Consider the following 19,547-nt stretch of genomic DNA (forward strand, 5'->3'; position numbering starts at 1 on the left):
TTGGTATATAAAAATGTTAATAATACTAGATTCTGCTAAGGGAAACACTTTTTTTTTCTTGACATAGTTATCATTTGATAACTTCCTGGTAAAATTCTGTATAACTAATGGGCCACAGCTCTGCGATTGAAGAGTTGCACTTGTACGGCCTCTAGGGGTCAGCATAACTCGAAGGAAGAGCAAGGGCTGCAAACAAGAAAAAGCAAGGATTTGCAGGTTCTGAGGATGACGAAGCAGTGGAAGGTGGAACAAGAGGTAACCCCTGAGGATGAGGACAAAGGAAGTCGACTCTACAGCCAGTCCACACAGCGTTCCTGTTTGTGTTCAACAGAAATTTGGGGACCCAGATCACTGAATAACATGTTGCCTACCACATAAACTCCCTTGAAACCACTGGCAGTACTTTACGATTCCCTTCCCACGTACTGAAAGCCATTGACTTTTTCTTAAATGTCTGTTTCGGCACTGTGGACTTAGACATTGAGATGTGAGAGTTAAGCACCACAAATTGGTCCTCCCTAAAGTTATGGTTTTTCAATTCGAACTGATTATTTAAAGGCTAGAATGATTGGAGGGGCTGGCTTGCCCTCTCTCTGAGATACGAAATGGTGGGTTTTATTTTTTTTACCTATAAACCATTTAATACTACCCCTGCAGAAGTATGGTGATTATAAACATACATTTTGGGGGGAACTCACTAACAAAACTTGCTGCCAGTACGCTGCCTCTCACTCACTACACGATATCAATCTCAGAGATACTCAAAGTGCTGAAATCGAAGGAGGGGTGATTAACAGCACACCTCGTTTTTACTTCCTGGTATATTTCCCTGTACCTCTGGACAATACTCTTGGGGACCACAGCTGAAACATGATTGTCTGCCTTAGTTGATGACTACTATGTGGTAAGCATTTAGCAGTGTTGGCAATCATTTATGCTACAGGAGAAAGAGCATAGTTACTTTTCCCTTCCTTTAAAAGGAGTGCACTTGGGCAGTTCAGACACAGTTTTGGGGCATAAGAAAAGAAATCATTTTCTATTCCTTGCAAACTTTGATTTACAAAAGAACACCAGAAGCTAAAAGCCTTGTGGATTTATCATGTGAAGCAAAGGGTAATTTTTCTCCCCTTGTTATGCTTTCATATAATCATGTTCACTGCCTGTATGGGTGGCATTAAAGAATTTCTGAATACAAATAATAATTTCTTGCTTTCAACCTTCATAATTCACATCGGCAGGCACCCTGCTGCGCGGTGATGCCTCCTGCCAGTGACGCTCAATCTTTTTTGCACACCACTTATCTGCCTCTCGCAGCTGCGAGTTCCATTGATCGCAATACCTGCAGGATAATGCGCCCGTAGGCGTTCTTCAGCAGATTAACCACGTCCGCGTGAGACAGCCCATCCAAAGGTTGCCCATTAATGCTGACAATCCGATCTCCAACCTGGAGGTACAAAAGTGGGAGAAAAATCACGATCATTAAGAAAAATTAAATTTGAGAAGAATGCTTAAAATTCTTTGTAAGTCATATTTCCCATTTGTGGCTATTGTGAAGATTCTGTGTCTCTACTGTGTATGCGTGTTCCAGAAGCATGAGGAATTTTTATGGCTTTCCCCAAATACAGACCAATCAGAGAAACAAGAAAGGGGTCAGATTTGATTATTAAAAGGCCTTTTGTACCTTGGTAATGGTAGTGTTGCATACATCCATTTGCCAGTAATAGTGGGGTGTACAAATTACCTGTTCTATAAAGCTCTACCGAGGAAGCCAAATGTTTTTTGCTTTATTTTTTCTACCTAAGTTAAGATTAAGGAGCGATGGGGGAAAAAATTCATAAGGATGTTGATTATTATTATTATTTTTTTTGCGGTATGCGGGTCTCTCACTGTTGTGGCCTCTCCTGTTGCGGAGCACAGGCTCCGGATGTGCAGGCTCAGCGGCCATGGCTCATGGGCCCAGCCACTCCGCGGCATGTGGGATCTTCCCGGACCGGGGCACGAACCCGTGTCCCCTGCATCGGCAGGTGGACTCTCAACCATTGCGCCACCAGGGAAACCCATGTTGATTCTTTTGGTGGAAGGAAGAGTCTAAGGTCAAATCTCTCAGGTGAAAATCAATTTTGGGTGGAATGAGGTGCTAAAAATGATATGGGAGGCTTTGCAAATGAGCTGCAATTTCTTCTATCATTGAGAAGCTTTGACACAAACGATACTATTTTTATATGTTCAGGGACATAATGAATTTCAGGTGTAAACTTTCTCCAATGCATTTTGCCCTCAGTGTGGGTCTCTGATAGCTGCTGGAATTCCAGTTTTAAGCACAGCGCCCCTGGCTGCCTCATCCTCTCCCACCCACCGCATCACATGCTGAGAGCACTTCACCATCCCCTTTGTTTACTTTAAGCTTCTGTGTACGTGCGGCCACACCGCTGGCCTGAATCATGGCAATAAATATTGGGATATCTCCTAAGGGACTTCCTTTTCCTCCAGCAATACTGATTCCAAGGGCATCGCTGAGCTCCTAAAAAACAAAGGAAAACAAGGCTTATATGTTTAACAAAGAGCCACAACCTGACTGTCCCCAGATAGCTGTTGAATAAAATCCCTCCTGATGCAGGAGGCTACGGTACCACAGGAGTTAACCATAGCGCCTCTGAAGTCAGAAAGACCAGTGTCTCAGCTCTTAATTAGCTGGAGTACTTAATTAGCTGGGGGTGCTAAAGAAGTTCCTTAACGTCTTAGAGCTTCCATCCCTATGCATAAAGTGGGAAGAAAACCACCTACCTCACAGTGTTGATCTGAGGATTAAATGAGGTGATATAGTGCAGTCCTGGCCCACAGAAAGGGCTCAGTAAAAGGCAACAGGAGGAGTAAAAACAAAAAAAACAAAGAAAGACAACCCTATGCTACTGCTCAGTTTAGTGGCCAATTTTGATGCAGAACTTGGCAAGTATGTCCTCATATGGTGTTTACAATTAAATTACTGCACATCTCATGCTCTTCTGGGTGTGAACAAACACACTTGGCTCTGAAAGAGCTGCAGGACTATGCTAGAACAAAGGATCTTTGAAGACACCCACTGTAGTGAGTACAGAGTTTGGAGAGAGAAGTAACATGTGACCAAAAATGTTCTCTGAGATTGAGATGAGGCCGCTTGTTCACTCCAGCCCTGGTGAAGAGATTCTGGCCTTTGTGCAGGTTTCCCCCACATTTATATCCCAGGGTTAACATTTTAAAAATCACTAAAAGAATAAGTGACAAGTTCCAGTTTCAGCACGGTGGCATGCACACTCTATAGCATCTTTCTTCTACTGATGAAAATGAAGACCTCTTGTCAAAATTTAAAGTACAACTACCTAAGACTTCCGAAAAGTAAAGAAACTCAAAGAAATTGTGGTGGAGAGCCAAAACTTGGAGAAACGACAGCAGAGGGTGTATCTCCCCGTTGTTTTCCTGGCAGCTTTGTCCTGAAGACAAGACCCAGTCAAGGAGCTGTAAAGGTGGGGCAAACTGCTAAAACTTTGATGTTAACTCCCACCTTTCTGGTCAGAGGAACCAGGAAAAGGAGCCCTGATGGCTGGAGAATGAAGGAAGAAAGCTAGAGTAGAGAGAGTCAGATAAGGGGATCCTGTCCCTCTGTGAGTGCATCCACAGAATTCTCAGGTTCAGTCTAAGCCACGCATATGAGGGACAGACCCACACTCGGGAACTGAACTGAGTTTTGAACTACCACTTACAAAAGGTGACATAACTTTCAGTCTGAGCCTAACTGGGTGGATGCCTGCTAAAACATAAACACCAGCATTCTTCAGAGTCTACACAGCAATAACATTCACCAGGGCTGGGAAAAACCCCTAAGTTACTCAACATGCAAAGAACCAGTAAAATGCGATCAATTTCTTGTTAAGTTTTTTCAAATATGCAGGACAGTTTAAAGCCAAGATGATACCATTGTCTGGTGGGGTTCTCAAGTTATGTAGATGTAAACATATGACAACAATGACACAAATGTTAGAGGAGTGGTTGCAGAAAAGGGACCTACAGGGTTGCAAGGCTTCTGCAGTTTTACCTGATCACTTAAAAATATACACAGGTTAGTGTGTTTCAATTTCACCTCGATAAAGTTGGACAAAGGAAAAAGAACAAAATGACAGCAACTTTAATATTCTGTTTTCCAAAGTGTTTGTGTCTAGCTTCTATTTTCTGAATGCATCAATAGTAAAACCCTACATGCAAATGGTAAGATGCGTTTCATTATGAAGTTTCTGCTCGGACCGTATGTGGGAGAACAGGGTGGGTAGGAGCAGGCCTTTTTATAAAAGCCTGTAAAAACAAGCAGCTGAAATGACTAAGGAAACATAAAATGATATGTTATAAATCTTGGAATGAGGAGAAATTTATGGAATAATTTGGCTTTGTTCAAATCCATTGTGATGTTTCCTTAGTTTATCCATAATTATGCACATGTTGGTACATTTAACTTCCCCATACGAGGAACATTTGAGTTGCCACGCTGGTGGAAAGATACTGGGAACAAATAAGGCAGATTTAGTCAAAGCTGTAGTTAATAATAATGTATTCCTGGACATTCATGATGAACTAGGTACTATGCTAAGTATACTGTATGCATTACACCTCATTTAATCCACACAACAAGATTTACCTTGGGAGGCAAGGGTTATCACCCCCAATCTACAGATAAGCAAATTGAAGTTAAGTAACTTGACAAAGGTCATAGAGCTAATAAATGGTACAGTGTCTTTAAACACAGCTATAATTGAGTCCAGAGAACTAAGTTAAGCTGGATATCACTTTACTGAAGTTGATCCATGATTACAACAAGGTCATAATTTTTTTCACTATTGCTTGAATCCCAAATTTAATGGTAAGAATAAGGAAAATAAAACTGCTTGCCAATATTCTGGATATCACACAGGAGTCTGAAAAATCGCACAGGATTATCAGGAGTCTGAAAATCAGGATTTGACAACTTTATGAAATGAAATGCATTTTGCACAATCTTCTCAGGAGGGCAATTTGGCATTATATATAAAAGCCTTTAAACAAGTGTGGATTTTGACTCAACAATTCATTTCTAAGAATTAATCCTAAAGAAATCACCCATGATATGAGCCAAAAAGAAAATACAAAGACATTTTGCTATAAAAGATGGCGAAAGTTGAGAAATATGCTAATTGTTTAATAAGAGGACATTGGTTAAGAAAAATTACAGCACATTCATACAATGGAATACTATGTAACTGACAAAAATCATACCATCTGCTGTCAAAAAATAGTTATTCACACGGCTAAAAGTCCATGCTTTAAAGTAAAAAAGACAAGCTACAAGAGTATGTCTAATGTGATACCATTTTTTGTTTTTTAAAACTTAAACACAGTGCACAAAATGAAGTGAATGTGGTGCCCCAAAAAGTTCACAGTGGTCATGTATGTGCTTTACTATATTTTCCTAAGACTGCTTGCATTACATAGACCATATATTGCCTTCAGTAACTTAAAAGAACACACTAACAATCCAATATATTGTATTGAGGGAAAGATGTACATATTATGCAACACAAATTAGAAAAAAAGCAAAATAACTGACTTACCCTGATTATCTCAATGGTCCTTAGTCCCACATCTGTGCCTATGAAGAAACAACAAATTAACTTTTTAAAAGTAAGAGACAATATATTTAGGATATAATATTGTCCCATGAAAATGGTATCATTTGCTAGGTCTTTCAGGAGGGAATACTGAGGCAAGCAGGCATTATACCCTTTCTCAAAATCCAAACTGGTGACCATCAATCAGGGGCTATGTCCTCTATTTTAAACAAGTCCTCTCTGTTTGAGATAGATGTGGCCATAATCATTTGGTCTGACAAAAGCTGATGGCCTGTAGCAGCCGCTGCCTGGAATACGGTGATTAAATGGCTTGGAGGGTGAGCCATTTTTGTTTCACTGAACATTTTTCCACCTTAATCAATGATAACCTTACCCAAGGAAAGGCTTAAAAAGATGCCTTCCCCACCCCACCCATGACGGGATATGCACTTCTGACCTTCCTCGAGGGACCTGTCATTTTAAAATTTTCTCTCTGGAAATGGTTTTACTTTATGAAGTACTTTAGATTTCTGCTTTTCTCTTTTTCATGTGTAAAGTTAAAGGCATATTCCAAAAACGAATCTCTATGGCTTTCCTTCCTTTAGAACAGGCCTTTCAGAAAGCTTGGGGCTTATGTGGCCACGTTCAAAGACTTAAAAATATTTTTGCTGTACACCTGAAACTAACACAACATTGTAAATCAACTATACTCCAATAAAAATTTTAAAAAAAAGTTTTTTAAATTGGGTAACAGGATCGTTTTGCTGAGGGTGTGTCTCAAGTAATACCTGAGTTTTGTGGGGAAGGATCCAAAGCTCTTTTTGCGCCGACCAGGTTTTGCAGGCTGGTGATAACAGGAGCAAGGGAAGGATGAAGGCTGCTGTGCTGACTCTGCTGAAAAGCAAACTCAGTGGTCAGTCTTAGAAATTCATATTTATTATTACTATTTTACTTACTGAAGTAACCATAACCATGTAATAGAAAATTCTGTGGAGGCCAGAAAAGAAAACAAAAATTACTCACACTCCCTCTCTATCACCCTAAACAATCCCATTTAACATTTGCTCCACTGCTTTCTCCGTTGTATGTGCTTTTATATGTAGTTTCAATCATCAAGGTAGAAAACGTGCAGTAATTTAAGCTTTTTGTGCTCCACATGAAATCAGAAACATTTTCCTAGCCTGTTACAGTGTTTACATATGATCAGTTAATGCCACTAAGTGTCATTTGGGACTACAGGCAAAATTTATTTTCTTTTTATCTAAATTACTGATCTATTTTGCTAAAACAAATATAATAAAATCTAGATTTATAGGAACTTCATCAAATAGAAAGAACCCTGAACTGTAAGAAAAAGCAGTAAATATCAGGGGAATATATTAGTTTAGGAATATTAAAATTTTTTTTCCTCAAAGATTTTCCTAGAGTTGGTAATAATTCAGCTCAATCTGCTATACCTCCATTACTATCGTTTTAAAATAAATCTAACGTTTATTTAAATAAATTTAGATAACGTATAGTCATGTTTGGCTAGTGGCTATTCAATGAAAATCATATGCAATGAAAATCATATGCACAGTGAAGGATCTTTCCAATGCAGAAAACAATGACACCACTAATGAATAAAGAATTTTCTCTACCGAATTCTCACGGTTACGTTTTAACTGCCTCAAAATTTTGAGGTAAACCTAAGACCATAATTATTACCTGAAAAATTATAATTTGATCCATTTCCTTAGTATGATGAAAGTTGTTTAATATTTTAACATTCCTTAAATATGAAAAATGTCAAATATACAGAAAAGTTGAATGATATAGTAGACACACCACCTAGATTCCACAATTAATATTTTACTATTTTTTTTGTTACATATCTATTCATCACTCAGTTTGCCTTTAAAAAAAATTCATTTCAGAGTAAGTTACAGACATCAGTGCACTTTACAGTGGAGATATATATATATATATATATATATATATATATATATATATAAAGGAGTGTTTTTATATTTTTCCTGAAAGGATATGATTTAAATCAATGGTGCTATAATAGATAACTACTCAGAAATGAGGAAGTATAGCATATTATAACCTTTGCCTAAACAAAATCTCAGAACATTGTGTTTGTCAAGGCCTTTAGAAATATGAACTTTGCCTGGAGGTACTCCCTCAGTCATCTGAGGAAAAGATTTCTCAAGTGTTTTTACCATTATACATTTTCCTCTGCAGAGTAAAGATACTCTTTCCTGGTTGGTAGGAAAACACTTTTTTAAAAAAGAGGCTTGGTAGCCCCATGGCTAGAAGATCTCTCTTAATGAACCCACTTTCTCTAGGCCAAGTCAACGAGTTAAAATTCTCCTAGACCTTCAAAAGGAGGCATCTGTCTCCCTATCTTATAATTGCCCAGAAGGAAATCCGTGCCCCTAGAGAGTCCTGACTGCTTTAAAAAGGTTTGGAGGGGAAATGTCTGGGAATGGGTTCCTCTTTTTCTCCATCTGGGTCATGGGCTGATATTCAATTCTTGAAGATGGAGGACACTTCTTTTACAGTCTGCTACAAGCCTTCTTCCCATTAGCTACATATCAGTACAGACTTTCATATCATCTAGGTCATAATTTTAAGGACAAAGTAAGGATAAAATATATTTTCTGCTTTGCTTAAAATTGAATTAAACTGCTACCCTCTGAAATAAAAATTCTGTGCAAAGAGGTTAAAGAAAAGTATTTGATACTTCGTTCCAGGTTTCTGAAATATGACAGCTCACATTTACATAACAGATAAATGGTCATGGCAGGTTTTTGACCTTTAATAATAGAGCCTCTAAATTTGTTAGTTTTGTATTTAACCTGAGTGTAAACTTTATTCATCACTAAGATGCACATATACATTCCTCAAGGACAGAAATCCAGTTCTACCTACCACCTCACCTGTCAGTCCAAAATTTTCTTAAAACACTGGAATTCCTTATAACCCCTTTGTGCCTTTGCCTATGCTACACCCTCTGTCTGGAATACCTTTTTTTTTTTTTTTTTTTTTGTGGTAAGCAGGCCTCTCACTGTTGTGGCCTCTCCCGTTGCGGAGCACAGTCTCCGGACATGCAGGCTCAGCGGCCATGGCTCACGGTCCCAGCCGCTCCGCGGCATGTGGGATCTTCCCGGACTGGGGCACGAACCTGTGTCCCCTGCATCGGCAGGCGGACTCTCAACCACTGCGCCACCAGGGAAGCCCTGGGATACCTTTTCTCTCTTTTCAATCTATCAAACTCCTTTTGGAGTGAGACCCAATTGAACCCCTTCTGTGTTGCCCTCCCATACTCTCCAGGAAGAAAAATTTCATCTCCAGTATTGTTCATTCTGCATTCTAAACCCTATGTACAATAGGGCTTCAATGAAATCACTCAAGTTGAATCGTCCATTAAGGAAGAAGCCAAGACAACTATTTTGCATCTCAAGTTCCCACTTTTGATACAAGCCTGGTCAGAGTCCTCACCAACTATTGACCTCTAGAATCCTAATGCACCACTGTCTCTTAGTACACATGATATTTGCTGCCCATTACATAGACCAGAAATGCAAAAAAAAAAAAAGTGCCAAACCTAACATGATGTTTATTGGGTTTGATTGTTCTGATGATTATCTAAAAGAAGCCAGCTAATCTGTGAACCTATCTGAACAATGTTGTTTTTTCTTTACTCATTTTCTAACACCAATGAGGCAAAAGAGGCAGCTAACTTAATTCCAGAAGCACCTGTGTGCTAACCATAAAATCAGAACATCATCTAAACAAAGGCCTTGGAGTGGCTTTAAGGAAATTAGGAAGGAGACCAAAAGTCATGCTTTTAACCTCAGACAAAGGCCCATCTAATAACCCACAAAAGGGATTGGGGGTCCCATGTAAGTTTCTATAGTTTCATTATGTACCAAATGGGACTTAACATATCCTCTACTGTCTTGATTTCGTCAGCCACTACAATGAAAAAAAAAAATACAGTGAAATATACTTCATTGAAAAAAAGTGGCACTTACCTCAGCCTTGCAAATAAACATGAGATGTTTGCTAACCCACAAAATATCACCCACTAAGGCCTCCCTCTCACAGGAGAAACAACCCCCCACTTTGCTCTCCCAGGAATATACCATTAATTGCTCTCAGCATGTGTGAGTGGCTATTCACAAGTTAACTTTATAGCAATATTTAATTGAATGAATAGAACAATGTTGTGCTAATGAGGGTCAAATTGCCACCAGATGTTACGTCTTTCTTTTTTAAATAAACACAGCTGTGTACATGCAATGCCTAGGTAATACAGAACTAATAGTGGGAGAGAAAAGGGGTTCTAAGAAAACATTTGCAGGCAATAAAGGAGAGAAAAATCTAGGGATTAATGAATTCCCACCCCACCTTTCACTTTTTATTTCAAACACATTGAAGTACACCAAACTTGGTGTTGTGAATATGCTGTATATTACACATTGTTTCCAAACAATCATTTATGAAATGGGGAACTTTCTCCCAATTGGGACAGGTGAGCCAGTCTAACGGGAAACCATCAACAACCTGACTGTTCTGTGATGTCTTCCTCGAGGAGGTCCAGGAACCAGCTCGGAGTCTTCCAATCTCTAGCTGCACAAGCCCCTGTGCACACTTGGGAAGACAAGAAAAGAACAGAGGTGAAAAACAGTAGGATTTGTGTTCTAAATTCTCACGGCAGTGCCTCCACTCATCTCTCTACAGCCAAGAGCTGTAAATGGCTGATGAAGGCTGCAGGTAGAAAGGAAATTCAGTGATCAAAAAAATCACACAAGGTCACAAAAATGTGTCAGCTCAGTGCTATTCATCTCATGATTTTGCGACTTCTTTAAACACGTTAAAAGGATTACATTTCAATTCACCTCCTTTCTCTTCCTTTTCCCTTCTGATGAAAGTATTTGCGAGCAGTGAAATGATTAAGAAAAAGTGGTGAAAAGGAGGACAGAAAAATCAAACACAGAGGTAATCTAATACAATTCCTCTGTTGAGTAGTAACTGATAGTTGACTATTTTAGGAAAGCAGGATTTTAAAACAAAATTCATTTATCTTTGCAAAAGCTCCTACAGCTACAGTATTTGTGAAACAGAATAAGATACACCTGGTTATAGTTGAATGGCAATTTACAAGGATTTTTATTAACCAGTTTCTTTCAAGGGAGGTAGGGTCCATGTGGCAAAGACACTTGGAAGGGAACCTTGAGCCTTAGCCTCCCGGCAACTTCAGTGAGAGACGGTTTGGGTGGCAGGAAAACCCCTCAAGTGCAGCTCTGAGATCTTGGGCACGCCCTTCTACTTTCTCAGACTTCACTGTGAGATGAAGGACTTGGTCTTTAACAATCTTTAATGTTTCTTCAAGCCATAAATGCTGGATTTGATGAATTCATGTTAATATAGCCCAAGAGGGAGGAGGATACATTTTGTGACTCCAGGAGAATCTGTCCCATCAAATGCATTTAGAGGACAATTGAGGATACTTGGAATTCTCACAAGTATGAAAAACTAGCTTAAATCCCCAAATAGGGTTCCCTTCAATCCTGTTAGTCAGTATAATAGCTTTCTTTTAGGGCTATTCCTGATTGGTTAAAATAATCAGGTATTAGGTCTCTAGTAAAAAATTAGAATCAGCATAAAATTCAACACATTTTATAAACAAGCCAGATTAGAACCGTTCCCGGTGGACTTGAGTTATACCAGCTACACAGAAAGCAGCTAGGGACTCACCTTGAGGATAGTGGCCACTGTTTCCTGGGAGGCACTTCTCATGTCCTCCCCATTCACAGATAAGATCTGGTCTCCCTGAATCAATCTCCCATCAAGGTCTGCAGCTCCACCTTTCACGATGTCAGAAATAAACACTCCACTTCCATTTCTGTGAACACCATAAAGCAGTGTAGTGGCACAACCTAATATTTCTATATTAAATCTGAGACTACTGATATTCTTCCCAAACGATAAACCTCAGAGTGCTTGCCCTTTAAATAGCTTATACCTATTTACGCTGCCCGTAATATTCACTTTCATTGGCCCAAGGGCATAATTTCTGCAAGAGGATAATTTTAGTGAAATAAAATGGAAATACACTTTAAAAAGTAGAAGTAAGTATTATTAAAATGTACAGGTTATTTCCTTAGAGATCAGCTCAATTATTATCATATGATCTATTTCTAGTCTCTTTCTCACTCTCCCTCTCTTTCCCTGCCTTCATTACTTTAAGGTTTTAATTATGTTTATTTATTTGATGAACAAATAAATGTCTCAAAATTCAAGAGGTTAAAAAGGGGTGGGGGGGAAGTTCACCTCTCACCTCTGTTCATCTGTCCACAAGTTTCCCTCTCAGAGGTAACCAATGTTACTCATTTCTTGGGTATCTCCAAGAGACATTCTGTGTATTCGTAAGCAAATGCATGTGGGTATAGTACACACGCTTGTAAATGGATATACATGCACATACACTCCTTTTTTCCCTCCAGTTTTGTTTTCTTTAACTTTGCTTTTTTCACTTAATACCTTAGCAACTGGTCTTTATTAGCACTTGGAGCTTCCTCAATGTTTTCTTTCTATGGCTACATACTATTCTATGAATGTTCCTTAATTTCATTTATTAGTAAACTATTGGTGGACATAGATCAGTAGGTTATTTCCATTCTTTAGCTACTGCAAACTATGTGCAGTGAATAACATATCTACAAGCATATGGTTAGGATAAATTCCTAGTCGTGGAACTGCTAGGCAAAGAATTGTGAATTTTGAGAGCTTACACATCTTATCTTTTTTTTGTTTTTTAAAGATGAACTCATTCTAGCTCAGATGGGTTTTTGTTTTTTTACTTTATTTATTTATTATTTTTGGCCGCTTTGGGTCTTCCTTGCTGCGCGTGGGCTTTCTCTAGTTGCGGTGAGCAGGGGCTACTCTTCGTTGCGGTGCATGGGCTTCTCACTGCAGTGGCTTCTCTTGTTGTGGAGCTCGGGTTCTGGGCACACAGGCTTCAGTAGTTGTGGCATGCGGGCTCAGAAGTTGTGGCGCACGGGCCGCAGCATGTGGGATCTTCCTGGACCAGGGCTTAGAACCTGTGTTCCCTGCATTAGCAGGCAGATTCTTAACCACTGTACCACCAGGGAAGTCCCTACATCTTATCTTTTATAATGAAACCTTTTGTGCTGAGGAATGTAAATGTTCCTTACAAACTCAATCTAGAATGCTGGTATTGTATGAAGATTATTTCATCAATCCACTACGAGACAATAAAGGAAAAACCATTACTCTAAATGGAATCTCTCCAGGCACGTGTATGCATCACAGCAAGAAAGGAAACTTCAACATGGGCTCTGTCAGTTGCTCTGTACCCAGATGTCCACTGAGTTTGCTTAGAAATATGAGTCTCAGCTCCTTTGTTTCATAATGCATTTCCAAATTGACGGTTTTATGGTGCTGAAGTAAAAAAGAGATCATGAGAGCACAGTACGTGGCGCAAAAATCAGTGCTCAAAAATGGTAGCTAGTATCTTAGTAACAGCTTGGACTGCTGGAAAAAACCACTAGGCTAGTCATCAGAGGTCTGTGAGGGCACGTGACACAACATATGTAAAACCAACTTCAATTCTTCCTAAGAATATGTTTGATGCCATTTAAGGCTATATTGGGGTATCACATGAAAATCCTGCAGCCCTGCTGGAATAAATACACACTAGATATCTAAAGCCAGTAAACTGTGGAAGCTAGAATTGCAGTTTCAAAATCTTACTTACTTCTCCAACCTGTTAATATTATTCTGGAGTAATTACTGCAATTCCTATCACACGGGTAAGCAGCAAAGATCTCAAAAGAGTAGCCTAGCCACGAGGATCTACCTACATTTTTGCTGCAAGCTATTATTTTGGGGACATCTGTCCTAATAGAAAACTGTAGTCATGAAGAATCTGTCGACGATGTCAACTCAGCTAGTCTCAGGAACTACCCAACTAGTTTAAGAGAGTACGAAATTAACATGGTACTCTATGGCAAAGCAATTTTCCTAACCCAACATTGTATATATAAATCTCTTTCTTGATATCAGCTGTTTCTTGGGTACGGTTGCTTTAATTAACCCCTGCAAGCCTCAGATCTAAGTGACTTCAAGTTGAAAGAACCTTAGAAACTCTATTCTTACTCTCCATGGGGATAAAAGTCTGAACAGTCTGGGTCGACTGGGCTTAGAGTTCTATCTGTATATGACACATTTTTGGGTTTGCTCAGAAACATGACCTATCTCGTTCAAGTATTCATAAAAATGTTAATCTTAGAAATCATATCATTAGTTTATACTAAGCTTTATCTTTCAGTGTTTATAGGCTTTAGCCCCTAAAACTCTGAAGGAAGGAGGCCAATCAATCCTGACCTTCACAGCATTTCCTTACCGCTTCCCAACGATGCTCAGGCCCAGGCCTCGGCCAGCCTTCTTCTGCAGATCCACGGGGAAAACCTCCAAGTTCTCCTCATCCCTGTAGTACGCCTCGTCTCTATACACCACCAATCGCACCTTCTGGGGGGTCTGCCTCAGGGCCGTGATGGCTTCTTCGTGGCTGGCGCTCCGCAGGTCAATCCCATTAACCTGGAATGACGGGCATCCAAGATGCGCTGCTGACAGCAGAGGCCTCTCTGTCTGGGGGAGCTCCTTGACCCAACCAGTGAAAACCCTCCAGAAATGTCCAGCCATTCCCAAAGCACACAGGGAGTGACCACTAGCAGTCATAGCTGCTTCAGATACAAAGGCCGTGATCCTTACACACCTCCACCCCAAATAAGCATAGAGGGTGGGTTAGTACGCATGATAATGCAATTTTAGGTGGCTGTGAACTTTACTGTGAACTCAACATGAGACAGCAGGGACTACTTGGCTCATTTAATTGAGGTCAAAGGGGAAATAAACATTAGTATTTGGTCAGCATTTCTTGGACTCAGTTTGCTGATTGAATTTGACATCCTCACTCTTAATTGCTAACATCGTGACTACTTCAGAACAGGCCAGAAGGAAATGAGGGACTGGTATTTCTGACAGCGTCAAAGACTCCCTGAAGTCCACTCATCTGAATCTGTATCTGAGTGAGCATAGACAGGACCATGCATTAGACAGCAGACTATACTGGAAGCAGCACTGAGTAAAACCATGGTCCCGCTTCTAGAAAATCATGTGAATTTGGGCAGGTCATGTAAACTCTGTGAGCTTCCATTTCCTTGTCTGTTAAATGGCAAAATCATAGCCAACTTATTTATTTACTTAATAAATGCTTGTGTATTAGCCCTTTATGAGAATTTCCTCATTCAATCTTACACTAACTGTCTGATACTATTACCATTTTACAGATGAGGAAACTGAAGCATGGAGAGGTTAAGTGACTTGACCAAGGTTACAAAGCTAGTACATGGAGGAGCCACAATTTGAACCCAGATTATCTTTCCACCCTTAGTCTCTATACCATGCTGCCTCATCTTATTCTTAGAATGGGTTTTTGGAGCTCCCTGACACAGCAAAAATCAAGTATTTATATTGGTAACTCAATGACACAAGGGGAAAATTAAGAGGCAGAGTAGCCTAGGCTCAAATGAAGGGAATCATGGGTCACTTCTCCAAGTTCCCAGCTAGGAAAAGAGCCAAACCAAGGGAAGGATGGGCCTAGGCCATGGCCAGGTGGATGACAGAGTTCTCTCAAGATGTTGGTTTCAGTCTGTGTTTTGGTCCATCCCTGGGTGTCCTGGGCAGGTCAAGCCTACCTCTGGACCTCCATTCCTTCATCTGTACAATGAGGGGCTGGTCTAAGGCTCTTCCAGTTCTAACGTTCCAAAGACTCAGGACTCATGCATAAAGAATGGTTACAGAGAAGGGAGAAGAGAAGAATGAGCCCTTCTTGGAGAAGGTGACTTTTGAGCTATTATTTAAAGCTGATGCTATGAGTCAAGAAATTGTTTAAAAGCCTAATTTTCAAGCTGCTCTTTCTTTTCTGGTCTATCTTGGTGGGTCTGTGAACTCAGTTAGATTAACTACACCCAGAATAACAGTGTTTAAGCAGGGGTTTTGGATATAGATGGAATTCGGTTTGAGTGCTGATTTTAACTTACTATGTGAAACCTTACATAGATTACTCAAGGCCAGCTTCAACTCTGTCTTCCACAAATTGGAGATAATAATAATAACAATAATCATAATATCCATGTAGTGTTGTGAAGATTAAATGAAATAAACCCTGGAGTACATTCGGCACAGGCCTTGGCATACAGTTAAGCTTGACAGAAGTTAGGAACTGATATTTTTAAAAGGAACTGAAGTAACTGCAGTCAGGGCTGTATTTTCTCAGTATCAGCATTCACTGTTACTTTAGGCGCACGAATGCACTTCAGGCCCACGAACGCGCTTTCATTGTTTGTGAGGTAAACCCACAGACCAAGGGGGAAAGAATGTCTCCAGAAAATGTGGCCTGAGCTGATTATTTTCCTGTATTCCAACAGAAGGCACACAAGACCACTTCTGCTACTCAACTGAAAAAAAGTTACCTCCATGATTGAAGGTGAATTCTCTAAGCCTCTAAAATACCCTTTGAAAGGCCCTAACAATTATGCTTTTAATTAAAAGCACTGTCATGAACTCTAATATTACAAAAGCAATTCACACTAAATGCCAGCATCAAGATGTCTGCTCAGATCAAAGTGATCTGTTCCAAGTTCACAGTTTTCATTTTCTCCTCTGCTTATCAAGAGACACCATTAAATGTACCAATAATTGTAAGAGAAATATTGCTGTGTGGCTAGAATATCGTGCAGTGATGTATTACCTTAAGTGCCTTACATAAGCACCAGATGCATTATCTAGAACATTGATTGTAGAGGGGTAGGAGTGGTAATAGCAGGGTTCCCTATTTGAGAAGGGCCATAGGGAGCCCCAGTTGTCAATGGGAGTATATCATGTCCCTTGGCGAGGACAGGCATTCGGGGAAATGGGTGAAGTGCTGCTTTGGAAGGAAAGAATAACCAAACTAGGGCAGCAGTTCTTATTATTTTACCCCACAGGGAAAACCAGGCATTAGCCCTCTACTCTTTCTTCTCCCACTTGCACAAAAATAGAAGGGGATAACGGGAATAGGTGTAGGGTAAGAGGAGGGTCTGAACCTTAAAAAAGAACCAGAAAGAAGACAGTCCATGTTAATCATAGAATCATAAATCTTACCAGACTAAAAAATTATTTGACTATATCTTTGTAAGCAAAACCTGGCTTGTCCTCATTTAACATGAGGATAGTATAAAACCATGGAAGGCCAGCCTGCACCAGGCAGACTCTCATGAGCAGAAAAGCCATTGTTCGGAAAAAGTACAGTCTCGAAATGTATCACCAAAGCTGGTCTGTCTTCTTCTCGAGGCAACCTGCAGGCCCCAGGCTGACTATGCCTCATTATGCATCTGTACACAGCAGCCACAAGTGGAACAAGTTCAAATGTGGAATCTAAAGCTGCTTAGAAGGGAAACATGTTCCTTGACCAACCTGAGAGCTACATTTCTTAACTAAACACACAGTATGCTTTTGTGGACAAGATCCTGTCTGGGGCAAGAGAAGAGCCTGTCTGGCTATCTTTAATGAGAAGTGTAGTGTAGACCATCCATCCACACTGGGTAATACAATTCGGCCAGATGCCAGGAAATGGTTTAGTTGACCTTTCAAATTCTCCTTGCAGTTAAAACAAATTTGCTTTCTTCATGCTTATCTGTCCTGAGTGTTCACTTATACATGAATATATTTTATGGAAGACAGCAGCTACAGCTGAGGGTCTATTCAATACAGATAGATAAATTAAATTTTTTTTCTTTTATTGAGGTATAACTGCTATAAAATAAACACTACATATTTAAAGATTTATACTGTGAATTTATGTGAATTTATACCTGTGCAAACATTGCCATAAACAAGAAATGCACATATTAGATTTAGGTCCACGTGTCCATTACAGAAAAATCTGTGGGCTTACAAATTATGTTAACTATCAAGACATGTATGCATCTGTACTCTTCTGAATACTCAATCTATTCCTCTATAAAGCCAATTATGATAGCACCAGTTAATTAGAAAATCTAGGGAGGAAAAAAAACCCCTCAAAACTCCTGACCACTAAAAAATGATGTTGTATGCTAAAACAGTCAAGTCCATGCCCAAAGAGGTTACATTTATTTTTCTAACCTCATACACTTGCACCTTAATGAATGTGCTGGGAATATGTCCTAATCCAATGATGAAGCACAGTAAAGGCCTGCAGAGAAACCCTATAACTTGCCCTGAATTTAATTTGCACTCAGCCTGGCCTCTCCTTTAACCCTTTCTTGCCTATGTTTTCTACCTTTAATTATAACTCTGGTTTCATCTTGGGAGGCAGACTTGAACCACCAAAGGGAAAAATAAAATTCTATGATGTCATTCATAATGTGCTACATTAAAGCTGCAAAGCAAAAATGCTCATGCCCACCATAAAATGTTAACTATTCAATTAAATTCATCCAATGAAAGAAATAAATGTTGCCTAAAGGTTTCACACCATTGAAAAAGCTCTTTAGTTCCACCTACCAGAATGCCTGGCATTGACTTTCCATTCATCCGTTTCCTAGTTCAGACACTGCCTGCCTTGGCTCTTTTTAAAAGGCTTTAATACCTTTGCTTAAATGAGAGTCCTTTTAAAAGAGTCAAGTTAAGCATTTCAATTTTTAATAAGTACCATATACCACCTAAAGGAAGAAGAGTCTACGTTTTCATCAGCTAGGAAACAAAGGTACCATGGCGTGGACCTCCATTTGACATAAATATACTTATTAGGGATAAGAAAATAATACTTAAAGCTGCAATAAAGTCTTTTAAAATATCAGGTTTGCATGTTTATGTGTGTGTCTATACATATGTGTTTTTAGAAGGGCATTTAGTAAGGTGGAGAGGCAAAAAGATCAAATTGCAATATTATACAGTTTCGTTTGATTATAGAACCTTTAGTTGTACTTTCCCCTTTAATTAAAGAAAGTTTTCACAGACAGATTTAGGTTGGTAATCTGTCATGATTCTAATGAGTTATTTGATGTACATCAAAAAAAGAATAAAGTACATGTTTTGTTACACTGGGAAAGAAATAATAAGGATATAGTTGACTAGAAGACAGTGAATAGGTAAACTGTGGATCAAGGTCACTAAAGGAACCATATTTGCTGGTATAAAATAGAATTCATAATCACATACCTCTAATATCTGGTCACCAGCCCAAAGTCTTCCATCTCGGGCTGCTGCCCCTTCTTCATAGACTTCATGTATAACTATAGCATCCTATAAAAAACAAATCCTTCTTAATTTTTAACAACCATAAATGCTTCCTTAAGCCAGCAACCAAACCATAGGCAGCAACCCATAGTTTGCTATTTGTTAATAAAGCCATATTTTATTTGACCTAAACAAAATACACAGTTTTGGTATATTCAGAGGTATAATCGATTTTTCCTAAGTTTATTATTTCATTCTTTTAGGACTGGTTTTGCCTAATATTTCAAGTTAAACTTCCCCATGTGTTTTCCTGTTAACTGTGTACACTGCTGCTGCGTATACACTTGAGGTGAACGCTGTCTCATTCTTATTTACATTTGATGGTATATTTTGAAACATGGTTTCAAGTATTTATTGGTATTCAAGGATTTGGCATAGAAGTGTGGCCTGATGAAGGGGGCTGGTCAGACCTCATTACTTGGGCAATGAAAGGTAAGAACTTAGGGGAATGAACTGGCCCTGGAGGACAGAGCATGGAGTAGGGGAAAGGGCATTCACAGACCTAAGTGTAAGACACTGTGGTTTCAAATCCTGACTCTGGGGCTTCCCTGGTGGCGTAGTGGTTGAGAGTCCGCCTGCCGATGCAGGGGACACGGG

At 39.5% G+C, this 19,547-nt stretch overlaps 1 protein-coding gene across 18 annotated transcripts in view; it reads right to left on the reverse strand.

Moving 5' to 3' along the window:
• PATJ (PATJ crumbs cell polarity complex component) overlaps positions 1 to 19,547 on the reverse strand; it is a 358,987-nt gene that overhangs the window by 28,132 nt on the left and 311,308 nt on the right. For 15 of the 18 annotated variants that reach the window (XM_027108328.1, XM_027108332.1, XM_027108333.1 and 12 more), the window contains 8 exons: positions 18,873 to 18,956; positions 14,032 to 14,225; positions 11,361 to 11,508; positions 10,167 to 10,253; positions 6,398 to 6,503; positions 5,613 to 5,650; positions 2,399 to 2,521; positions 1,340 to 1,444 (listed from right to left, as the gene is read on the reverse strand). In XM_027108328.1, coding sequence (XP_026964129.1) covers positions 1,340 to 1,444; positions 2,399 to 2,521; positions 5,613 to 5,650; positions 6,398 to 6,503; positions 10,167 to 10,253; positions 11,361 to 11,508; positions 14,032 to 14,225; positions 18,873 to 18,956 — 885 coding nt within the window. Of the gene's footprint in view, positions 1 to 1,339; positions 1,445 to 2,398; positions 2,522 to 5,612; positions 5,651 to 6,397; positions 6,504 to 9,529; positions 9,576 to 10,166; positions 10,254 to 11,360; positions 11,509 to 14,031; positions 14,226 to 14,364; positions 16,775 to 18,872; positions 18,957 to 19,547 lie in introns of those variants that run through there. The other 3 variants (XM_027108327.1, XM_027108336.1, XM_027108341.1) reach the window with 3 other exon arrangements.

Source organism: Aethalodelphis obliquidens, unplaced genomic scaffold (genome assembly GCF_003676395.1).
Source record: "Aethalodelphis obliquidens isolate GAN/ISIS:26980383/991018 unplaced genomic scaffold, ASM367639v1 scaffold9, whole genome shotgun sequence".
NCBI lineage: Eukaryota > Metazoa > Chordata > Mammalia > Artiodactyla > Delphinidae > Aethalodelphis > Aethalodelphis obliquidens.